Below are 19312 nucleotides of genomic sequence, written 5' to 3'. Positions count from 1 at the left end.
CTTCAATGCTCAGTTAGAAGAGCCTGGGGCACCCTCGGGCCAGGCTGCCGTCTTCAATGCTCAGTTAGAAGAGCCTGGGGCACCCTCGGGCCAGGCTGCCGTCTTCAGTGCTCAGTTAGAAGAGCCTGGGGCACCCTCGGGCCAGGCTGCCGTCTTCAGTGCTCAGTTAGAAAAGCCTGGGGCACCCTCGGGCCAGGCTGCCGTCTTCAATGCTCAGTTAGAAGAGCCTGGAATCATTTTTACTCTCAAGAGTAAAAGCCCTAAAGGCACAGAGACCAAGGTTGAGGGGATAAAAATCTGTCCGTAAGTGGCCCTTCTGTGGGGATCTTTCTGTTTCCTAAGAAGACGACCCCTGATCTCCTATCTGAGGACCTGCCTTATCTTTTTTTCTCTTCTCCCCCTTAGGAGGCAGTTTTAAAATAGTGAACCAGTTTACGGGTGTGGACTGTAGCCCATTCTTTGAGGGAAGAACTTTATGAGAAACACATGTATCAGCAGGGCGTATCCTCCTTTCCTTCTACTTGTTGAGCACCTACTATGTGCCAGGAACTGTGCTCAGTGCTGGGGACACAAAGATCAACAAAGCCCCGGCTTTAAAGAATGACGGTCTAGAGCAGCGTTTCTCAGACTTTAACGTGTAGATGGTCCCCTGGGGATCCTGCACCCAGTCGGTCTGGGTTGGTGATGGAGATGTTGCATTTCTAACAAGCTCCTAGGTGATGCTGATACAGCTGGTCCAGGGACCACTCTGAGAGCCAGCGATTTGGGATATCCACATCTAGCGCCCTTCGAGTCTAGAACTGTCAGATCTAGACCAGTGGGTTATCAGGTGAGGTCCCAGGACCAGCGGCATCAGTACCACCTGAGAACTTGTTAGCAATGCAGATTCTAGGGCCTCACCCCAGACCTACTGAATCCGAAGCAAAGTTGGGGAAGGCGTGGACAAAAAGGAGTGCAAGTTGGTGCAGCCACTGTGGGAAACGGTATGCGCGGTCCTCCAAAAATTAAAAGTAGCGCTACCACGCAATCCCACTGTTTATCTGAAGAAAATGAAAACAGGAATTCCAAAAGATCCACGCACCCCTATGCTCATTGCAGCATTATTCACAATAGCCAAGATATGGAGGTGACCTAAGTGTCCATGTATAGATGAATGGATAAAGAACACGTGGCGCATGTCTATATAGACGTCTCTGCTGAGTCAAAGATGATAAATAAAGGGGAGCGAGTGACAGGAACCCCCGCGTTCAAACAGCCAGGGAGGCCCCAGCGAGCCCTACTCCAACTATCTTGTTGGCCAAAGAGGGATCTGAGGCTGAGCGCGGCAGAGGGCTTCCCTGGGGCCGGCCATCGACTGAGGGGCCACACGCTCTGACCACCACCCGGCTCATTCCTCAACCCACGTTTTCACTATCCTCACGCCCTGTTATACCCGACTGACTGCCCAGCTGTCTGCAACGTCCTGTCTTACTTCTCTGCCCCCTCCATGGTTGTCAGAGAGAACCTCACTAGCCCCTGTGACAGTCTGAGTCTTTCTAAATCTATGGGAGGCAGAGTGGAGAGATGGAGAGAGGGCTTTGGAAGCGTGATTCTCGACTCAGCTCAGGACCTGGTGCCCGGCGGCCCCTTCCAGCCCTGCGTCCTCCTCAGTAAGGGCAGTGGAGACCCGCCTCGCGGGACGGTGCAGGGCCAACTGGGACGCTGGCTGGGAGGTGCCTGGCCTTTACTACCCCCATACAACTCCATCTCTTCACTCCCAGCCGAAACAAACTCGGGGTGGGGGGAGGGTTCCCACAAAGAGAATAATTGGAAGAAATAACCCGAGAAGGATTTTCCTGCTGAAGCCCACGGGCACCTTAAGCGACATGAGGAGCACTTCCCAGGAGTTCTGGGCCTGTGGTTTGGAAAACTGCTCTGAGGCTGGACTTCCTTCATGTCGAGACGACACCCTCTGTGGGGGGCAGGGCCTTGCACAAACGCTGGTCTGGATGTGATATCTGTGGGACACAGCACCTGAATCCGTGGTGGGACTGGACCTGGTTACCTTGTTCTTTTCCCAGGAGATCCTGAAGACGCACTTTGCGGGGGGTAAACACTTCCCCTTCCTCAGTCTCCAAACTGGCTTCCCGTCAACCTCTCCTCACTGCCCAGGCCACTGCGGGGGGCTCTGGGAAGGCGGGCAGAGCCCTGGGTGGAAGGGCCATGGCCAGGGGACTCGGGTCATGGGGGAGGGGCTGGGGGTCCCTCTGGACCGCCTGCTCTTCTTCGAGCAGGTTCCTTGTCAGCGGGAGGCCTGTGTATCCTGCTGTAAACGGGGCCAGCCTCGGGAGCTGGTGAAAGAGAGAAGACAGTCAGTGTTTTCGCGATGGAGCAGGACAAACAGTGCCCAGAGCCCTGCTGCTTTCTCCCCGCAGCTGGCCCAGCGCATCAGACCACACGCTGCCTCCCCTGTTCCCAGGGCCCCCGGGCCGCCCCCCACCCCCCCTCCTGGCTGAGCCGCTCTGCTCAGCTGATGGGTGAGGCAGCGTCTCCTGCAGTCATCCCTTCATCCCGTGCTGGAGTGAGGGTGCTCCACCGGGCTTGGCCTGCGTCCTGTAGGGGTGAGGAGAGACCGAACCAGGGGCCAGGGGGCACAGCAGGGCCGCTGCCGACCCCTAGCCCGCGGCCCCCCTGGTTCCCAGCCGCCGGCCTCCCTTCCCTGCTCCAGACCTATTTCCTCTCCGGGACAGAACCAACACCTTGTTTGTGCCCTAACTGACGGCTCCTCTGTCTGGAAAATCTTTTCTTGTTTTATTTGAAGAGCAGAACTGTTCCTTCCTCCCCCCCTGGTGATGAGGAAACATGCTGTTGAACTTGGCATCCTTGGCTTCTAGGAGACCTTGGTTGTAACTTGATGCTATCAGGTGGTTACATAACCTTTCCCACTGGGAAGCGTGCTCTACATCCTGGGCCTTCTGTCCATTTGGGGCAGGGGGTGGGACAGAGAGGGGTCGGGGTTGGGGGGGACTGGGGGAGGGAGTGAGGGGCAAGGGAGGGGCTCTTGGCCCCGGCTGAGGGCAGGGCCAGCTACTGGGGACCCAGTGGAAGTCAAATGATGTCCCCTGCCGGGCTTGGAAGTCCCCATGCCCACACTCACGGCCGTCCCAGGGCAGCCAGGGTCCCTCGCCCCAACAGAGGCCTGGCTGCCCTGTGTTTCTAGAAAACTAGTGTGTGCGCTCCGGGCAGCCTTGGCAGAGGCATGTGTTTATATTTAGAAACGAAGCCTGCTTCTTTAGAAGGTTATAGAACGTGTGCTCCTCAGAACACGCGTGTTCCATCCGAGTCACAAATGTAAATGCCTTGAGGGGCCAGGCAGGTAGTATAAACGAACAACTGTTTGTTTGTGTCCGTTGTGGCCAGCATTAGGGACTCGGTAAATCAGATCGAGGGCTCTAACGACATTCAAATTTAGTTTAAAAAGAAATACGATTTGTGCCAAACCAAACTGTCAGGGGGCTGAATTCAGTGTGTGCTTTGCCGGGTTGCAGCTTCTGCTGTCTTCTATCTGTAGGTGATTTTGTTTTGTTTCTGTTTTGCTAGGGGTTTCTTTGGATGGCATTTAGTGGGCGCTTCCGTGGCAGGCACTACGCCAGAGGACCTGGCTTGGAACTTTATATACATTATCTTGCGTAACTTTTCCACCATCCCGTGAGATCAGTACAGTCATTTCCCCCTTCACGGCTGAGGAGATGGACGTGCAGTGACACTGAGAATTGGGAAGGCGTCCTCCCATTTACCTTACTAACACTTCTCAACTTCTGGTCCTCAGAGACTGGTGTCAGGATGACTTGGAATCAGACCCCACCCCAGACTTCCTAAATCAGCATCTCTGGGTGTCCTTCTGGCGGCTCCATGTACTGAGAAGTTTGCCAACCTCTGTATTAGCCACACTGCCTTTCTGACTCAGGCAGGCATCGCATTTGGGTCCTTTCTGGGAAGGACCCTGTTCCAAGCGTAGGTCGTGGTGAGCCTTCCTCGGCTGCCCTTTTCTCCCTGCATCGTGCAGTGGCGTTTTCTTCCGTAGCCAGGGGAGAGCGAGCAAAAGCAGTTCCATGAATCATCGTTCTGTTTATATTTTGGTTGCTGAGGCTAAATATTTATTGCTTTAAGTAAGAGGTTCTGCCTTAATTAGAGTCATAACTAACCGCAAGTGCGCTGAAATGCGTTTTCATGACCATCAGACTTGCGTTTCTCAACAGAAAGCCAAACGCAATGGACCCTTTTGATGTGCCAGGGCCTCTGATCAAAGTATGAAGGTTGCTCTCAACTAACGAGTAGCTTTTGAAATTAAAAAGTGCCTGTTTGACTTTGTGGACTTAGCTATTGTTCTCACTCACTATAACACGTAGGGTCACATTCACGCTCCGGTGGTGTAAAGTTATAAAGCTGTGGGCCGCATAAAGCCTGTCATTAAAAAGCACATAAGCTACAATTAGTTTCAAGATGCATCGTGTCCACTTTCTGACTCTGTTCCTTGCTCTCTTCACCCTCGGCCTGGAACGGGCGCGCTCTACATTAACTCACCAGGAGAACTTTACAAGATACTGGTATCCAGGCCCCACCCCCGGCCAATTTAAATCACAATTCTCTGGGAAAGGGACTTTGGCTGTGGGTATTTCTTAAAAGCTAGTGATTCGAATATGCATTCGGGGATGGGAACCACTGTCCTAAAAAGTCCTAGAAGGTTTAATGGCTGAGGGTACTGGCTGTGTGGTTAGACTTGGATTCAAATCCTGACTCTAGTGTTTCTTTGCTGTGTGACCTTGGGCAAATTACTTAACCTCTCTGAGCCTCAACCTCCTCATCTGAAGAATGAGGATTACAGGGCTTAGCTCACAAAGTTGTCCTGAGGATTAAGGGAGATGATGCCGGGAAGCACTTAGCATTATAGGTAGGTGCACTTAGCTTGGTGCTTAGGAAGGGCTCAACCAATAGGAGAAATTATTGTTACTGTTACTACTGTGGTTAACGGAGGATGAGTTTCCATCGGTAGGAGCAGGTATCACTGGAGAACATCAGGGGACCAGGGCCAGCTGCTGTGGGCTTCAGTGTGTGCTGGCAGATAAGCCACAGCACACACTGTTAGACGTTTCTGATAATAGAGGCTTGGTTATCAGGCATCAACCCTGGGGACCCACAGGGAATGCTGGGCGGATCTTTTAAAGTTGGCCCACCCCTAGCAGTGCCCGTGAGATCCTGGAATTTGGAGTGAGAGGGAGTGAGAAGGTCCACGCTCTGGGGGATATATTTTTTATAATTGCTTACCCACACTCTGGACTCTTTTGAGTACAAGCCTTGTGGGCATGGCTGGAATATATAATTGTGTCTTTCTGGTAAAGCCAGAGCCCAAGGTACAGCCAGGTGCCAGCTGGCCAGTGTTGACAACACAGAGGAGGGGTTGCTCTCCGCACCCCAAGTGTCCACACCGAGCCGCTTCTCTCAGCCAGCATTTTCCTCTCTTTGTCCCAGTTCCTGATTCTCTGCAGGGCACTGTCCACTCTGTTGACGTATACATGTTTTATAACCGGCCGAATTCCTTCTAACCTCTCCAGCTTTCAACTCTCTGCTGAAATAAGGCAAACGCATTGACATATTTTTCTCTGAAAACGAATTAGGAAAGTTAATCGTCTGAAAAAAGAACGGTACAAAAAGATTATGGCAAATGAGCAGAACCCCTAGTGGTGAAGACCAATTAGCAGATTTATTAATCAGGGGCCAGTGTACCCTTCTGGAAACACCCTGGAGGCGGAAACGCAATCCTGGTGCCGACTCTGCACTCTGCCACCTGTAGCCCTAGCACAGTGCCAGCCCCCAGCTTGGGCCTTCTGGTCGACCCTCAGAACCATTGGCTTGTTTCTTCGAATTGAACCCTTCGCTTTTCCTTAGCATCTGGCCTCAAAGGCTAAGCAAGTTCGTCTGAATTTTGTGCTCCGTGGACTTGCAAATAAATGGGCTCCATATTTTCACCCACCTATTCCCCAAGCTTCCATAGAAACGCCCCTCGTGGGTGGTGGTGGGGATTATCTGCAGAGCTCCCGCACATGCAGTGTTAGATGCTCCCTCCCCGCTTTCAGCTGAAGCGTAAGTCATGCATTCCAAGGCCACGGGGGAGTGCGATTTATGCTCGCTGTAGCTCTGGAGTCTCTGTTCCATATGCGTGAATAATTGGGAGTGGGCTCTAGGTATTTACGGCCGGCGTGGCTCTGGACCGGAGGAAGGTATGTGAGACATCTTGGGCCAAGTCAGAGAGTTTCCCGTTCGGCACCCCCCACAACTCCACTTGGTTCCGAGAGCCCCACCCCTAAACATAAACGGTCCATAGACACGAGTTGTTTTGTGTATCGTTTCTGACTTCAACCCTTGGGGGGACTCCAAAGCTGGTTATGAGAAAATTCCAAGAATGCCGAGCATTTCTGGTGTCACGTGCTGGGCCAGGGACATCAAAGTTTCCGTTTGCTGCGGCAGCCTTGGTCTTCTCGCCCCCTCCCTCCCCATCGTTGTTTCCGCCAGCCAAACATAAGGATGTTGCATGACCATGGTATGTGTGAGACACACACAGCGTTTGCCTTGGAAAGGCTCTCTACACGCTAACCGTGCGGAATTCCTGGCTCAGCTGGGATGAGGTCGGGGTGTGTGTGGGAGGGATGGGCATGGTCATGGTTAATTCAACGCAACACGTACTCAGGATGTTTCCATAAAGCATGACCTCATCCCTTCCAGCCTGCTGGTCATCGTTACACTGGTGGTCACTTCTGACTTGGTGGTTACAAAAATAATTCCTTTAATTACCCAGTGGAAATTCGTAGATTGTTCTTACCGCCCCCTGAGAGGCAGGAGGTCGGAGCTACCACAACATCGGAAGAGCTCATTCATTCAAAAAAAAAAAAAAAAAGGAAAACAAAAAAGGAAAGCAGAGTGATCGGTTGTTGGGCGGATCAAATAACTGTGGGAATTTCCGCCTTTATCTCATTTCAAATAGTTTTATGTTTGCATCCTAAACGCGATCTGCAGGAGACACATTCACTCATTTATTCCACAGATAGTTGTTGAGTGCCTACTATGTCTCGGGTGCACAGGACTGATGCCGGTCCGTAAACAAGCCAGACGGTCTGAAGTGGCCAAAGTGGCATGAAGAAATTAAGTGACGTGATTCCCTAGAGAGGGACGGACACAGCTAGTTACGCGTGTTGAATCCGGTAAAATAAAAGAACGTATTGAAAGAGATTTGCTACGTGAATCAGAATAGCTCGTTGCTAAAGGAAGTCATTCCTCTGTTGGAATTATCAGAAGCTCTTAGAGAGTCCCCGTGGAGAAGGACTGTTTTCCCAGAGAACCAACTGTCTCCCCTCTTCTCACAGGGGGAAGTCCAGCCAAGCAGACCACCTGGGAAGGAGGACACCGTGTCCCAGCTCTGGCTTACTGGCCCAGCAGGGTCCCCGTCAACGTCACCAGCACTGCTTTGCTAAGGTACGAGACCCAAATTACCTTGAGATGTAGGAAAAAGTCATGGATGCTTGCGTGACTAGAGACCTCACACATCACCTGCCCTGGCCAGGTGTCCCCAGATACTTCCCGAGCTCAGACTGTAGCAGCGAGGAGCTGCCTGGAGCAACAGTGCAGTGGGACACTTTTCAAGCCGTCCTCTGGGGGGCTGTCTCTGGGAAGAGGGCACTGGGTGGCCGTCAGTGCTGGGTCGTGCTGCTGTGCACTGAGGAGACAGTGGCTGCAAAAAGGCCAGGGGCGTCCTCACCACTTGTGGCCTGGGCCAAGCTGATGGGGGTGCGGGAGCGGGTCTATTGGGCCCGAAGGATCCCTTCTCTGGGGGTAGGGCAGGTGTCCTGAGGATGGCTCCGTCAAGCATGTCATTGGTCATCAGATGGCGCAAGAAAGGGGTCTAGATGTTGACGTGCCCCCGAGGGGAGGGAGAAGGAAGCTGGATCCACCGGGCTGGGAAGGAAAGGATGAATCCTTGGGTGAGAATCTTCTTCCTACCTCTGGCAAAGAAGCTTCTACAAGGAAGGACGATTGTAAACGTGAGCACATCTCACGATTACTCTGATCTCCTTATGAAGGCAGGCCCAGGAGGCCATCTCCTCGGCACAGAACTTGGCTGTGGTGTGCCATCCCGAAAGCAACACGACGCAGCTCTGCAGCCGTGACTTATGACGAGGGCTTCTCACTCACCCAGAGGGCCCGTCCTCTGCGTGCTTCTGCCCTGAATCCATGGACGAGGGGCCCTCCGTAGATACAGGTGCTTGCTCACAGGCTCAGAGGCCTTATTCTGGTTAAAGACTAATTTCCTGTTTCCAAAGGTCCTTCACCGTTAACCAAGTGGGTTCTGGCCTAGGGAACACAGCCCAGTAGAGGAAAGCAGGCTTCACTGGTTTCCTCTAGCATCCCAGAGGGGAGGTGATGGAGAGGAGGCGGGGAGACTGAACCCCGGGGGGAAAGGAAGGGTGAACATAGGTGACAGCCGAAGTCGGGGGTGAGTAGGCACTGTCCCTGGCAGCCTCTGGGCCCCCGAGAACTCCCGGTCAGCCCCGTACAATCGGGGGTGGGGATGGGGGCGGGGTGCTGCCGGCAGGCGTGACAACAACAGCTCCGGCTGGAGCCTGTGATGTCAGGCTGGCCGGGAAGAGGGCCAGGCGGGCTGCTTTTTATGGGCCCAACTTGCTGCAGTCAGGCCAAGGGTTCACGGGCTGGGCTGGACGTGCCGTCTCTCAAGTGACGTCACCGGAAACCAAGCTCGTGCTTCTCAGTTGAGAATGGCGTTCTCACCTTCAGTCAGCTACGGCTCCGTGATAAAATTGCGTCATTTTGCTGACAATTCCGGGCTTCAGAGGTGCCAGCTGACTCAGGGGATACTTTGGTGAGTGTCCAAAGGAAGCCAGCCTTGGTACGAGGTAACATTTGCTGGGAATTTTCCCGGGACACTCTACCGATGCAGCGGGTCAGCCCCTCTTAGGATGTTTTTGGTGTTAAATTAGTCCTGATTGCAGCAGGACGGTCTGTCTCCGTACGGTTCATCCTCTTGCCATTTTCTCACGTGAATCCATGGAGAGCAAACTTGGGTGGAGCGCCCTGACTGCCAGGACTCCCTCCGGGTTGGCCCTCGGGGGAAGGGTGGTACGACGCGTATTCAAGAAACTGAGGCTCTTATGCTTCATGTTCTTGGAAGCCCAGCCAGACACTCCCACGTATTAGGTACTTAATCACCTCTTCTATCACTTAGTCTCCTACTTTCTTCCCCAGAGGATATACATCTCCTTCCAGATCAGAGATAACTCCCTTCAGCCACTCTGAGCTGAGGCCAGGATCCCTTAAACCAAGGCCCAGTGCCTAAGGAATCACGGACACCAGAGAGTAGACAAGTTGATACACTCACGTGAATACGGAAAAAGTAGAAAAAGGTGTGTTAGGGGCTCGGGGAGAAGGGTCCACGCTAAGCCTATTGGTTACCTTTAGACGTAACTGGTGTGTTAATCATCAGGTGTGCACCGAGCTGACGTGATAAGATCAAAAGAAAGGGCTTACAGATGCCCTGACCCCAAAGCCCAGTGACACAACTGCAGAATGGGGGAAATTCATTTATTCAACGGAGATGAATTGTTGGGTCCAGTTATGGGTCAAGCATGGCTCCAGGGACTGTAAGAACGGGCACGTCGGACAGAAGGCTTCTGTTGTTGAGGAGCTGACCTCCCTTCGGGAGGGCAGCACGTCTGAAAAGGGCCTGGTGATTTGATCCTAAAACTCTAAAGCGGGGTATCTCAACCTTGGCACTGCTGACATTTTGGGCTGGACCGTTCTTTGGGGTGGAGCGTGTCCTGGGCGTTTAAGGATGTTTGCTAGCACCCCTGGCCTCCACCCACTGGATGCCCATGGCTTCCCCAGCCCCAGTTGTGACAACCAGAATGTCCCCGGGCGGCTCCAAGTGTCCCCTGGGGAGGACAGACGCATGTTGGTTGAGAATCACAGCTCTCAAGTGATTTCTCTTGGTCATGTACAAAAAGCGGCGGTGGGGGGGAGTGTCTGCTCTGCATCTGAGCTGGGAGGCCCCCATATCTGTTCAGAACAGAGGAACGCTCTCTTGGAGATTCTTGGGGCAAGCCTACAGCGACTAGAAGGGGAGGGGAGGACTTGCAATAATCTCATCTGAAAAACAGCTAAAGGTCTGTTTCGCCCGGAGAGCGGATGACCCGCTGGGGGACCCCGAGGCTGTCTTCCCATATCCCAAAGGCAGGCAGTTATGTGCAGGGGGATTCGGCTGGTTCTGGGCTGTCTTGAGGCACAGAACTGAGTCCCGGAAGTAGGATCTGCAAAGAGGTGATGCTCACGTCGGTGTCCTGTGGGTTGGGTGTCACCGCCCCCCGGGCAAGGCCCAGCCACGCATCTGCTTTCAAGGCCTGCCCCCCACTGCTTCCCGTATCTGGCAGTGGGTTATGGGGGGGGGGGATGGGCAGCGGACCCTCCCTCACCCGCACTGCTGCGGCGCTCTGCTGTGTAACGGACGTGCGCGCTGCGGTGTCGGGTCTTCTGGTGCTGTGGGCCCCCCATGCTCCCTGCAGAGTTGCTGCCGGCCCCTGCTGGTCTCCAAGGGGGACCTGCAGCCTCTCCAGTCTCCACCGAGGGACTTAGGCCAGGAAGGAGTGGGCACCTAGCTTTCCCCAGAGGTAATGCGAGTGAGTTTCCCGCAGGAAGGAACTTACAGCCAGAGGCCAGAGAGCTCGCTCGCCACATCCAGGAGCGTTCCCACTCTTCCACGCTCTGGAGGGGTTCTGCTCTCCTCTCGCTTGCTCTAGGCCCGGAGTCCAGGCCCACGCACCCCAGCCTACACTCCAGCAGCCCTGGCCCTTCTCACTTCCCGTCTTCAGATCACACCGGCCACTTCCCAGATGTAATGTCCGCGCTTCTAGGAAACAGCCTCCCTTCCACCCCCGGCACCCCAGCAAGCGCCCCAGTGCCATCGACACGTGCCCTGAGATCCAGGCCAGCCCCCCGCAGCCCTGCAGCTCCCCGTATCCTCCTCGCAATTGCCCAGTCGCTGTCACACGCAGGTTCTGTTGGCAATTCCTCGGATAAAAACACAAATATGCACACTTTCTCTGAACAGTCTTCAGCGCCTTGGGCTGGCTGAAGCCGCATGAAGAAGATCTTCTCACATGGGCAACAGAACCTGCAGTGTGTGCCCCCTGGAGCCGACCCACTCAGGTGGCTCTCTTCTGGGTTGCCGTGCCTGTCCGTCCGCGAGCAGGCTCTCGACAGCCCGTCTCGTAACCCAGGCCTCCAGAACCCAAGGCCGATTTGCCCATCGGGGCTGGAGGCGCAGTGCTGGGGGCACACGACCTTTTCATTTTCTTTGAAACCAGAAGAGAAAACAAAAACTTTTAGGTTGAAGAAAAATGGCTTAGTATCTCCTCTTTATATATTTATATAATCTTTATGTCAACAGAATTGTAAAATATAATTTTGAGTATTTTATATGGAATAAGGAACCACAAAGGCAAACGGACTGAGGTTCCATGAAAGTCGGAATGCGCCTTCCCAGGTATTAGAATGAACTGTGGAAATTTGAAAATTAGGTTTGGGGTTTTTTGGTCTCTTTCCCCAAGGTTTCCAAGACTCCCGGGACCAATTCCTTAGGGAGGCGTTGGAGTAGCGGGGTCCCTTTGGTAGCCTTTGCAGGACTGATGCTTTCTCCAAGTTCACGCAGGGGCCCAGGGTCTGGGGCTCTGTGTCCCGGGAGGATCTCCCTCCTCCAGGGCTCCCCTCGGGGGCTTGTTTTCCTCCTTTACGTAAGGAAGGACTCTTTGGTAGCCTGAGCTTGGACTGGCAAGTCCTGGAGATGCAGAAGCTTTTGTCGCGGACCCGAGCTTTCCTCTGTGCTCTGGAGGTTCCTGCCCGATTCTGAGACACTAGGACTCCATGAACATTAGACTCTGTGCCGTATAATGAGGATGCTAAGCCTCACGACGACGGAGGGGGGAATAAGACGGGAAAAGAAAATGTACCGCACACCCCCAATCTAAGGCAGAGCCTGTTCTTCTGCCACTGACCTGACTCCTCTGGGAGGCACGCCTCTCTTACGGGTGCAACGGAGAGAAAACTCCAAACAGCAGCGCCGGCCACCCCGGCCTCTTCAGCCTGCACTGCAGTCCTCCGGGCTGCCTGATTTCTGGCAGGGACCTTGGACTCTGGACAGGTTTCTGGACCGTTCTGTACTCCGCAAGGGCTTACTGTGCACTTCTTGCACTTGCATGCACGTGGGGTGCCAGCTCCTGGAGCGTGCATTGCGAGAGATAAGCCACCGGCTCTGTGAACTGTGGAAGCCAGAGGCAGACCAGAGACGCTCTGTACCGTAGTCGAGAGAGAGATCCTGCTTGGGGCTGTGGACAGAGCCCTGGAGCAGAGGGGAAGGGGAGGCGGGCACGCGGCAGTTCCCTTCCGCGGCCCATCTTGGGGGGAGAGCCTCCGCTCCGGGACTCTGGGCTGGGGAAGCAGCAGGTGGGGCCTGGAGGCCTCCCCATGAGCCCAGCCTCAGGTGGACCCCCTTTCCCGAGATGTCCAGCCTCATGCGGGCCTGGCCCTCCGGTTCTGTCGAGTCCCACCGACTCTCCGTTAGCCTGGCCCTCAGATAAACAGCTCTGTTCTTGCCGAAGAGTTTTTGTCTGACCTGAGCACAGCAGGCTGGAGGGAGATGTGCCCTAGAGCAGAGGGAAGTGGTACCACGTGACTTCAAAGAAAATCAAGTTCACAAAATCCACCAGCGTGTTCACAGTGGCTGCCTTCGGGCGGGGGGCTGTGTGTGTGCTGCTTCTTCGTATTTCTGGATGTCATCCTATTTTCCCACCCTGAACACTGACTATTTTGTAACAGGAATAACAGAGCTAAATGAAAGCGGATGGAACGTGTCACACATGACGGCATTCTAGACAAAGACTAGCTATTTGCGACACGGAGACCCAGGGTGGGAAAAATGAAGTAAATGTTCTCTTGCAGACACCTGTCACACACTGTTCCCTCTCAGCGGGTGGCGGTGGCCTAGGTGGTGACAGGTAGAGCCCCTTGGTTCTTCTTTTTTTTTAACTTTTATTTTTAAATGAATTTTATATTGGAGTAGAGTTGATTTACAATGTGTCAGTTTCAGGTGTACAGCAAAGTGAATCAATTATACATATACATATATCCACTCCTTTTTAGATTTTTTTCGCATTCAGGTCACCACAGAGCACTGAGTAGAGTCCCCTGTGCTCTACGGCAGGTTCTCGTTAGTCACCTGTTTTATACGTAGTAGCGTGTATATGTCAGTCTCACTCTCCCATTTCGTCCCACCCCCCCCCTTTCCCCCCTCGGTAACCATAAGTTTGTCCTCTACATCTGTGACTTTATTTCTGCTTTGCCGATAAGTTCATCTGTACCATTTTTCTAGATTCCACATGTAAGCAGTATTGTACGACATTTGTTTTTCTCTTTCTGACTTACTTCATTCTGTATGACAGTCTCTAGGTCCATCCATGTCTCTGCAAATGGCACTATTTCATTCCTTTTTATTAGCGCCCCCTAGTCCTTCGGTAGGTCTGCAGGGGTATCCCTGTGAGTGACTATAACAGACATCCGGCGAGCACTCTGAGTGCCAGGCCCTCTACGTGCACCACCTGCGTCTTTCATCCACACTGCCACCCAGTGAGGCAGGTACTGTTACTATCACGCCCATTTTATTTTCAGTTTTTTGGCCACACTGCGAGGCTTGCTGGATCTTAGCTCCCTGACCAGGGATTGAACCCGTGCCCCCTGTAGTGGAAGTGCGGAGTCCTAACCACTGGACCGCCAGGGAAGTCCCCTGTCATGCCCATTTTAGAGAACAGAAAACTGAGGGCTAGACAGGTAGATGGCCGAGCTGAGATTTGAGCCCAGGCAACACCTGGCTGCAGAGCCTGGGTGCTGCTCCTGTAGGAAATCCGGGTGGGGCTTGAAGGCAGGACAGGAGGCAGAGGGGGCGGGCTGTATGGGAGGCTGCCGGGGCTCGGTCTGGGCTGGGCTGGGCGGCTCTTGACCCCAGCACGGCCAGGGAGAGAGCCTGGGGACAGCTGGGGCCAACACTGTCTTGATCTTCCCGCAGCGTGCTGGACATCTTCCCCACCGTGGTGGCCCTGGCTGGGGCCAGCCTGCCGCAAGGCCGACACTTTGACGGTCTGGATGCCTCGGAGGTGCTGTTCGGCAGGGCGCAGGCTGGGCACAGGGTAAGTGGAGGTGGTACGTGTCCCACCTGGGCTTCTCCAGAGGTGGGACCCCTGCCCCTCATCGGGGCCTGGCTGCCTCTGCGCGAACAGACCCATCGTCAGAAGGCGCCTGCAAGTGGCCCCTGGAGATCCAGTCTGTCAGCCGCCGAGGCGTGATTCCTCTGAGATGAACCTGTCCTTCCTCTCCCCCTCTTCCTCCTGAGTCAGTCCAGTTCCTCAGTCCGGACTTCTGTGCAGCAGTTTTGGTGTAGGGTGGGCGTGCACTGGGGCCGATTCCCTGTACCGAATGACTTTTCCCCTCACCATCATTTCATTTTCTGACATGCCCTAGGCACGCGGCACACTTTGGGGGGATGGGGTGCATGACCTGTGTCTGTGAGTTGTGTATCGTGGGGTTCCCCGGCCAGAACGGAAGCTTCCCAAGGCCAGGGAGCTCACCATGGAATTCTCAGAACACCTAACACAGGGTCTGGCGTCCGGCCAGCGTGCAGTAAACGAGGACTGGATGAATAAACAAATGAAGGAAAGATGCCCTGGGTGGCAGGGCCGGTCCTCGAGGGCTCAGCACACACACGGCTCTCCAGCCCCCAGGGTCCCCTCTTCGGGGTGCTGTGAAGCACTCGGTGGCAGCGACAGCCAGGAAATGTCAGGCCGGATGGCCTTTCCCTGCCTTTCTGCGTGTTTTACTTTTGCCAAAAGGAAGAGGAAGGGGGAGGAGGAAGGAGGCCGGCGGAACCCGGAGCTCTTTCTGGAAGGCCCCGTGAGCCCGGCTCCTCAGTTAGGGACCCACACATCAAAAGGGTTTATTTCTGGCTTTACCGCGGGTCACACGGAAGTGAGTCAAATGTCCTGGGGCAGTTCCTGAAGCTGCCCTTCCCCACGGCCGGCACACTGGTCCTGAGCGGGCACCAGGGCTTCTTGACGATGCTCGGAGTGGCCTCTAGAGCAGGACGGCTGCTCCCGGCCTATCCGACCCCCTGGAGCTGCAGACCCTTCCAGGCCGAGCCCTGCTCCCGCAGGACAGCCAAGCAGGAAGGTGGCTTCCGCCTCTGGCTGGGAGTTCGCAGTATGTGACCCTGGGGGGTTATCGACGACGTCAGCGGAGAGATGCTCCCGCGTGTTTATGACCACGGCCGCGCACAGAATGATCGGGGTCACCAGGAAGCGCTTCAAGGACTGGGGGCGCCTTGACGCTGTCCGTCCACAGGGGGGAGGCGAGCTCCCGGGCGCGGAACTTCCGTTTCCAGACGGCGGAGGGCTCGCCGCCTTTCTCAAGCTGCCGCTCTCCGCGCACCCACGGAGGCCCCGCTTCAGGGCTTCGCGGTTGCTGGTCTGGGCTCCCAGGGGGCTGGGCCCAGGGACCGGCAGGAGAGGCAGATACGAGCCGCAACACCGGCTGGGGTTTTCGTGGGGACGTGTGCTGTGTGTGGGCTACCCCGTGTCCCGGGAGGGGACAGCTGCCACTCGCCGTTCGCCCAGAGCTCTGGTGGCACCTTCCAGGGTAGAGGCACGCGGGCGCTGGCACCTGTGGGCCCGGCCCAGCGCCCCAGAGGGCTGGGCTCCTGCAGCGTTAGTCCAGACACCTTAGAGCTCAACGTAGGCCGCCGCTGGCCCCAGATTCAGCCGCTGCGGAGACCGGAGTACGTTGTCTCGAGTCTGCTGATGGAGGGCCAGGAGGGAAAAATGTATGAGTGACTGTAGAAATGTACATACCTATGCGCACATATACACGTGGGTACACACACACGTGCATGTATTCGCGAGCTTTTTGCCTTTGGGTTTTGGTGCAGCGTACAGGATCTTAGTTCCCCGACCAGGGATCAAACCTGGCGCCCCCAGAGTTGAAGCGTGCAGTCTTAACCACTGGACCGCCAGGGAAGTCCCTTGTTTTGGTTTTGGTATTCAGTAATCATTTACTGAGTAACTATCACGTGCAAGGCACCGTGTCATTCTGGGGCATCCAACTGTGTATAACAGCCTTAAAGGTTAGGTTTAAACATCGCCACCTGTTTGGAACATTCCTTAATACTCAAATTAGAATATATTGATTAGTTCCCACAGCATACACATATATATGTTAATAAACACAGCTGTGTTCACCCTTAGGTATACGCTGGGCTTACAAGATTCGAGTATGGGGTTGGTTTAGAAAACCATTCCAGTTTCAAGGAGCTCAAAGTAACTCCTAGACCGTCATCTCAAAACAATATGCAAAAAGTCTCAGCGGTTGGGTTCTTCCCTATTTTGCAAGCGAGTAACGGAAAGTCGAAGAGCTGAAGCAACCTAGGGCCACGTAAGCCCTGGCACCCTCCCCAGGTCCTGCGTTGAGAGGTTTACAGGCAGATGCTGGGCTATAGGTCTTCCTGCTGTGAGCGGTCTCACCACCCACTTCATGGACAGCTAGGGTCGCTGATGCCATGCCGTGTATTCCTGCACCTGCAGACCCTTCTGCTTCTGATCTAGAGGGGTCTGTGTCCAGGCAACGAGGGCAACCACAAAGGGGGAGAGGGGAGCGGGCAGGAGAGGGTGCACGGCCTGGGGACAAGCGTCCCACTCTAGGCTCGCCTGCTTCCCGGATGGAATTTGGAGGTTGCAGCATCACTGCTGGTCAAGTCCTACCTCAGCCCCAGGTTGCCATGACCAAGTCCAGAAGTTGTCAGCCGAGGGAAGGCTTCTTAATGGCTCTGCATCCGTCCTGTCACGACCAGTCTGGGGCTGTGTAGTCATACAATGCTTGGTCCATCCCTGGAGACCATACATTGTAGAAACGGAAGTCGGGTCTTGGTCTCTGCACCGCGGATCACTTCTCTTAGGGATAAGGGAGGCCCCCTAGTGGCAAAAGATGCTGTCTGGAGCGGCTGGCGCGAGGCTGACGGCTTTTGGAGACCTGGGTCTGTGCACCCAGACCCGAAGGGGTGGGAGACCCCTCCTTCTGGGGAGGCTACCCAGGCACCAGCCTCCAGAGAGGTAAGGAGACGCTCCCTGGTTGGAAAAGCAAAACAAAAGAAAACAAAGCAAACAGGTAAGAAACGCAACCAAGAAGATGCAACGTGTTTGCAGAAGATAAAGTTATCTTTGCAATTCGGACCGGGTGTCCTCTGGAGAGGAAATGTCTTCAGCTGTGATTCATGTGTAAATTTGCCAGCCTCCTTCCTATGTTGATATAAACAAGAACGCCATCATCAGTCTGCTCAGAGGGGAAAAGCAGGGCACATACGAGTTCTCCAAGATCCATCCGCCCTCCCGAGAGCGAGCCATTTTGCTTGCTCTTGGATTCTGGAAGTGGCGCCTGGTGACACCAAATGAATGTCCTGCACACGGCAGCCGCCGCTTACGGAATTTCTGTTTCTGTTATTGAGCCATAATGTCAATGGCTCGAACCTGCGGGCCTGGGCTCCCCTCTCCTGGATGTCTGAGTACATCCTAGATCTGTTGACAATAGATTTCCCAAGTCCCCCACTTCCTGCCCTCTCCAGAAGGAAACAAAACAGCCTCCTGTGGTGAGAGGCTTGGCTTCCTTCAGGGTTGGAAGAAGTGAGGGTTTTGAGTTACGACTTCTCTTCCTGTTTGGAAGGAGCCTGCTGTCATCACGCCGGCTGGGGACCTGGCAGGCCCTGTCACGAGAGCACGGAAGCAGCAGGTGTGGGAGGAGCCCCACCCTCGCTGGCATCCTTTCAGAGCCGGGAAACTTGGGGGGACAGCTGTTTACCGCTCCAACAGATGTTTCTCATTTTTTTTTTTTTTTTTTTAGCTCCATGGAAACTTTGAATCACATAAGCGCCTTTCCAGTGATATATATCGGTCATGATTCATACCAAGGTGGTCTCACGTTTCCAGCCCAAAGCCACCAACTTGCCAAGGATGCTGCTCATTTATTTTCTATCAAACCTTGTCCTTGGGAACCCTGAACTAGGTGTTTCCATTCTGAAGGGTATTCTTTTTATTTTTGCCGGGGGGTGGGGGGGCACGCCACTTGGCTTGCAGGACCTTAGTTCCCCGACCAGGGATCGAACCCGTGCCCCCTGCAGTGGAAGCGTGGAGTTGGAGGGTGATTCCATTCATTGATGACTTGCTCGGTCTGAGTGTGGTAGGATGGAGTCAAAGGTGGTCTGTGTTTGGAGGGAAGGCCGTGCACGGTTCTGGAGAAGTCACACGGAGACGCCCTCACGTGAGAGTTGGAGAGTTGACTGGATGCTGAAGAAGCTGTTTTTCTAAGAGATCCAAGGATCACCACCGATCTGTGTCAGGCTCCCTGGGAATATTTCTAAAACATGCAGTTCCCAGGCCCCGTCTTGACCCTGAGGGGTGGGGCTCAGGCAGGGGCCAGCCTCCTGGGTGGGTGACCCCTGCTGTCACAGAGGGACCCGCACTTAGAAGGACCCTGTGCTTGCTTTAAAGCACATGTGCTGTGGCCACCTTGAAATTCTTAATTTTTTGTGTGTGGGTGGGGGGGTAAGTAATTAAAAGAAAATAGCTTTTTAAGAAATTTATTTTGGGACTTCCCCGGTGGCACAGTGGTTAAGAATCCTCCTGCCAAGGCAGGGGACGTGGGTTCGAGCCCTGGTCCGGGAAGATCTCACATGCCGTGGAGCAACTAAGCCCGTGCGCCACAACTACTGAGCCCGCGCTCTAGAGCCTGCGAGCCGCAACTACTGAGCCCGTGAGCTATGACTACTGAGCCCATGTGCCACAACTACTGAAACCCATGCACCTAGAGCCTGTGCTCCACAACAAGAGAAGCCACCGCCATGAGAAGCCCACGCACCGCAATGATGAGTAGCCCCCCGCTCACCGCAACTAGAGAAAGCCCGCGTGCAGCAACGAAGACCCAACGCAGCCAAAAATAAATGAAGAAAAATTTTTTTAGAAAAGGAAATTTATTTTGCTGAAGGATAGTTGATGTACAATGTTGGGTTAACTTCTGCACAGCACGGGGATTCGGTTACACACATATACGTTCTTTTTCATGTTCTTTTCCATTCTGGTTTATCACAGGATATTTATTATAATTCCTTGTGCTCTACAGTTGAAATTCT

General features: G+C 54.2%; 1 protein-coding gene across 19 annotated transcripts in view; it reads left to right on the top strand.

The window, feature by feature from the left end:
• The window catches only part of ARSG (arylsulfatase G), a 146846-nt gene that overhangs the window by 93911 nt on the left and 33623 nt on the right, over positions 1-19312 (top strand). For all 19 annotated transcript variants that reach the window (XM_032617943.1, XM_032617935.1, XM_032617924.1 and 16 more), the window contains 2 exons: positions 7398-7506; positions 14156-14276. In XM_032617943.1, coding sequence (XP_032473834.1) covers positions 7398-7506; positions 14156-14276 — 230 coding nt within the window. The remainder of the gene's footprint in view (positions 1-7397; positions 7507-14155; positions 14277-19312) is intronic.

Source organism: Phocoena sinus, chromosome 20, assembly GCF_008692025.1.
Source record: "Phocoena sinus isolate mPhoSin1 chromosome 20, mPhoSin1.pri, whole genome shotgun sequence".
Classification (NCBI taxonomy): domain Eukaryota; kingdom Metazoa; phylum Chordata; class Mammalia; order Artiodactyla; family Phocoenidae; genus Phocoena; species Phocoena sinus.
This window is presented reverse-complemented; position numbering and strand designations above follow the sequence as displayed.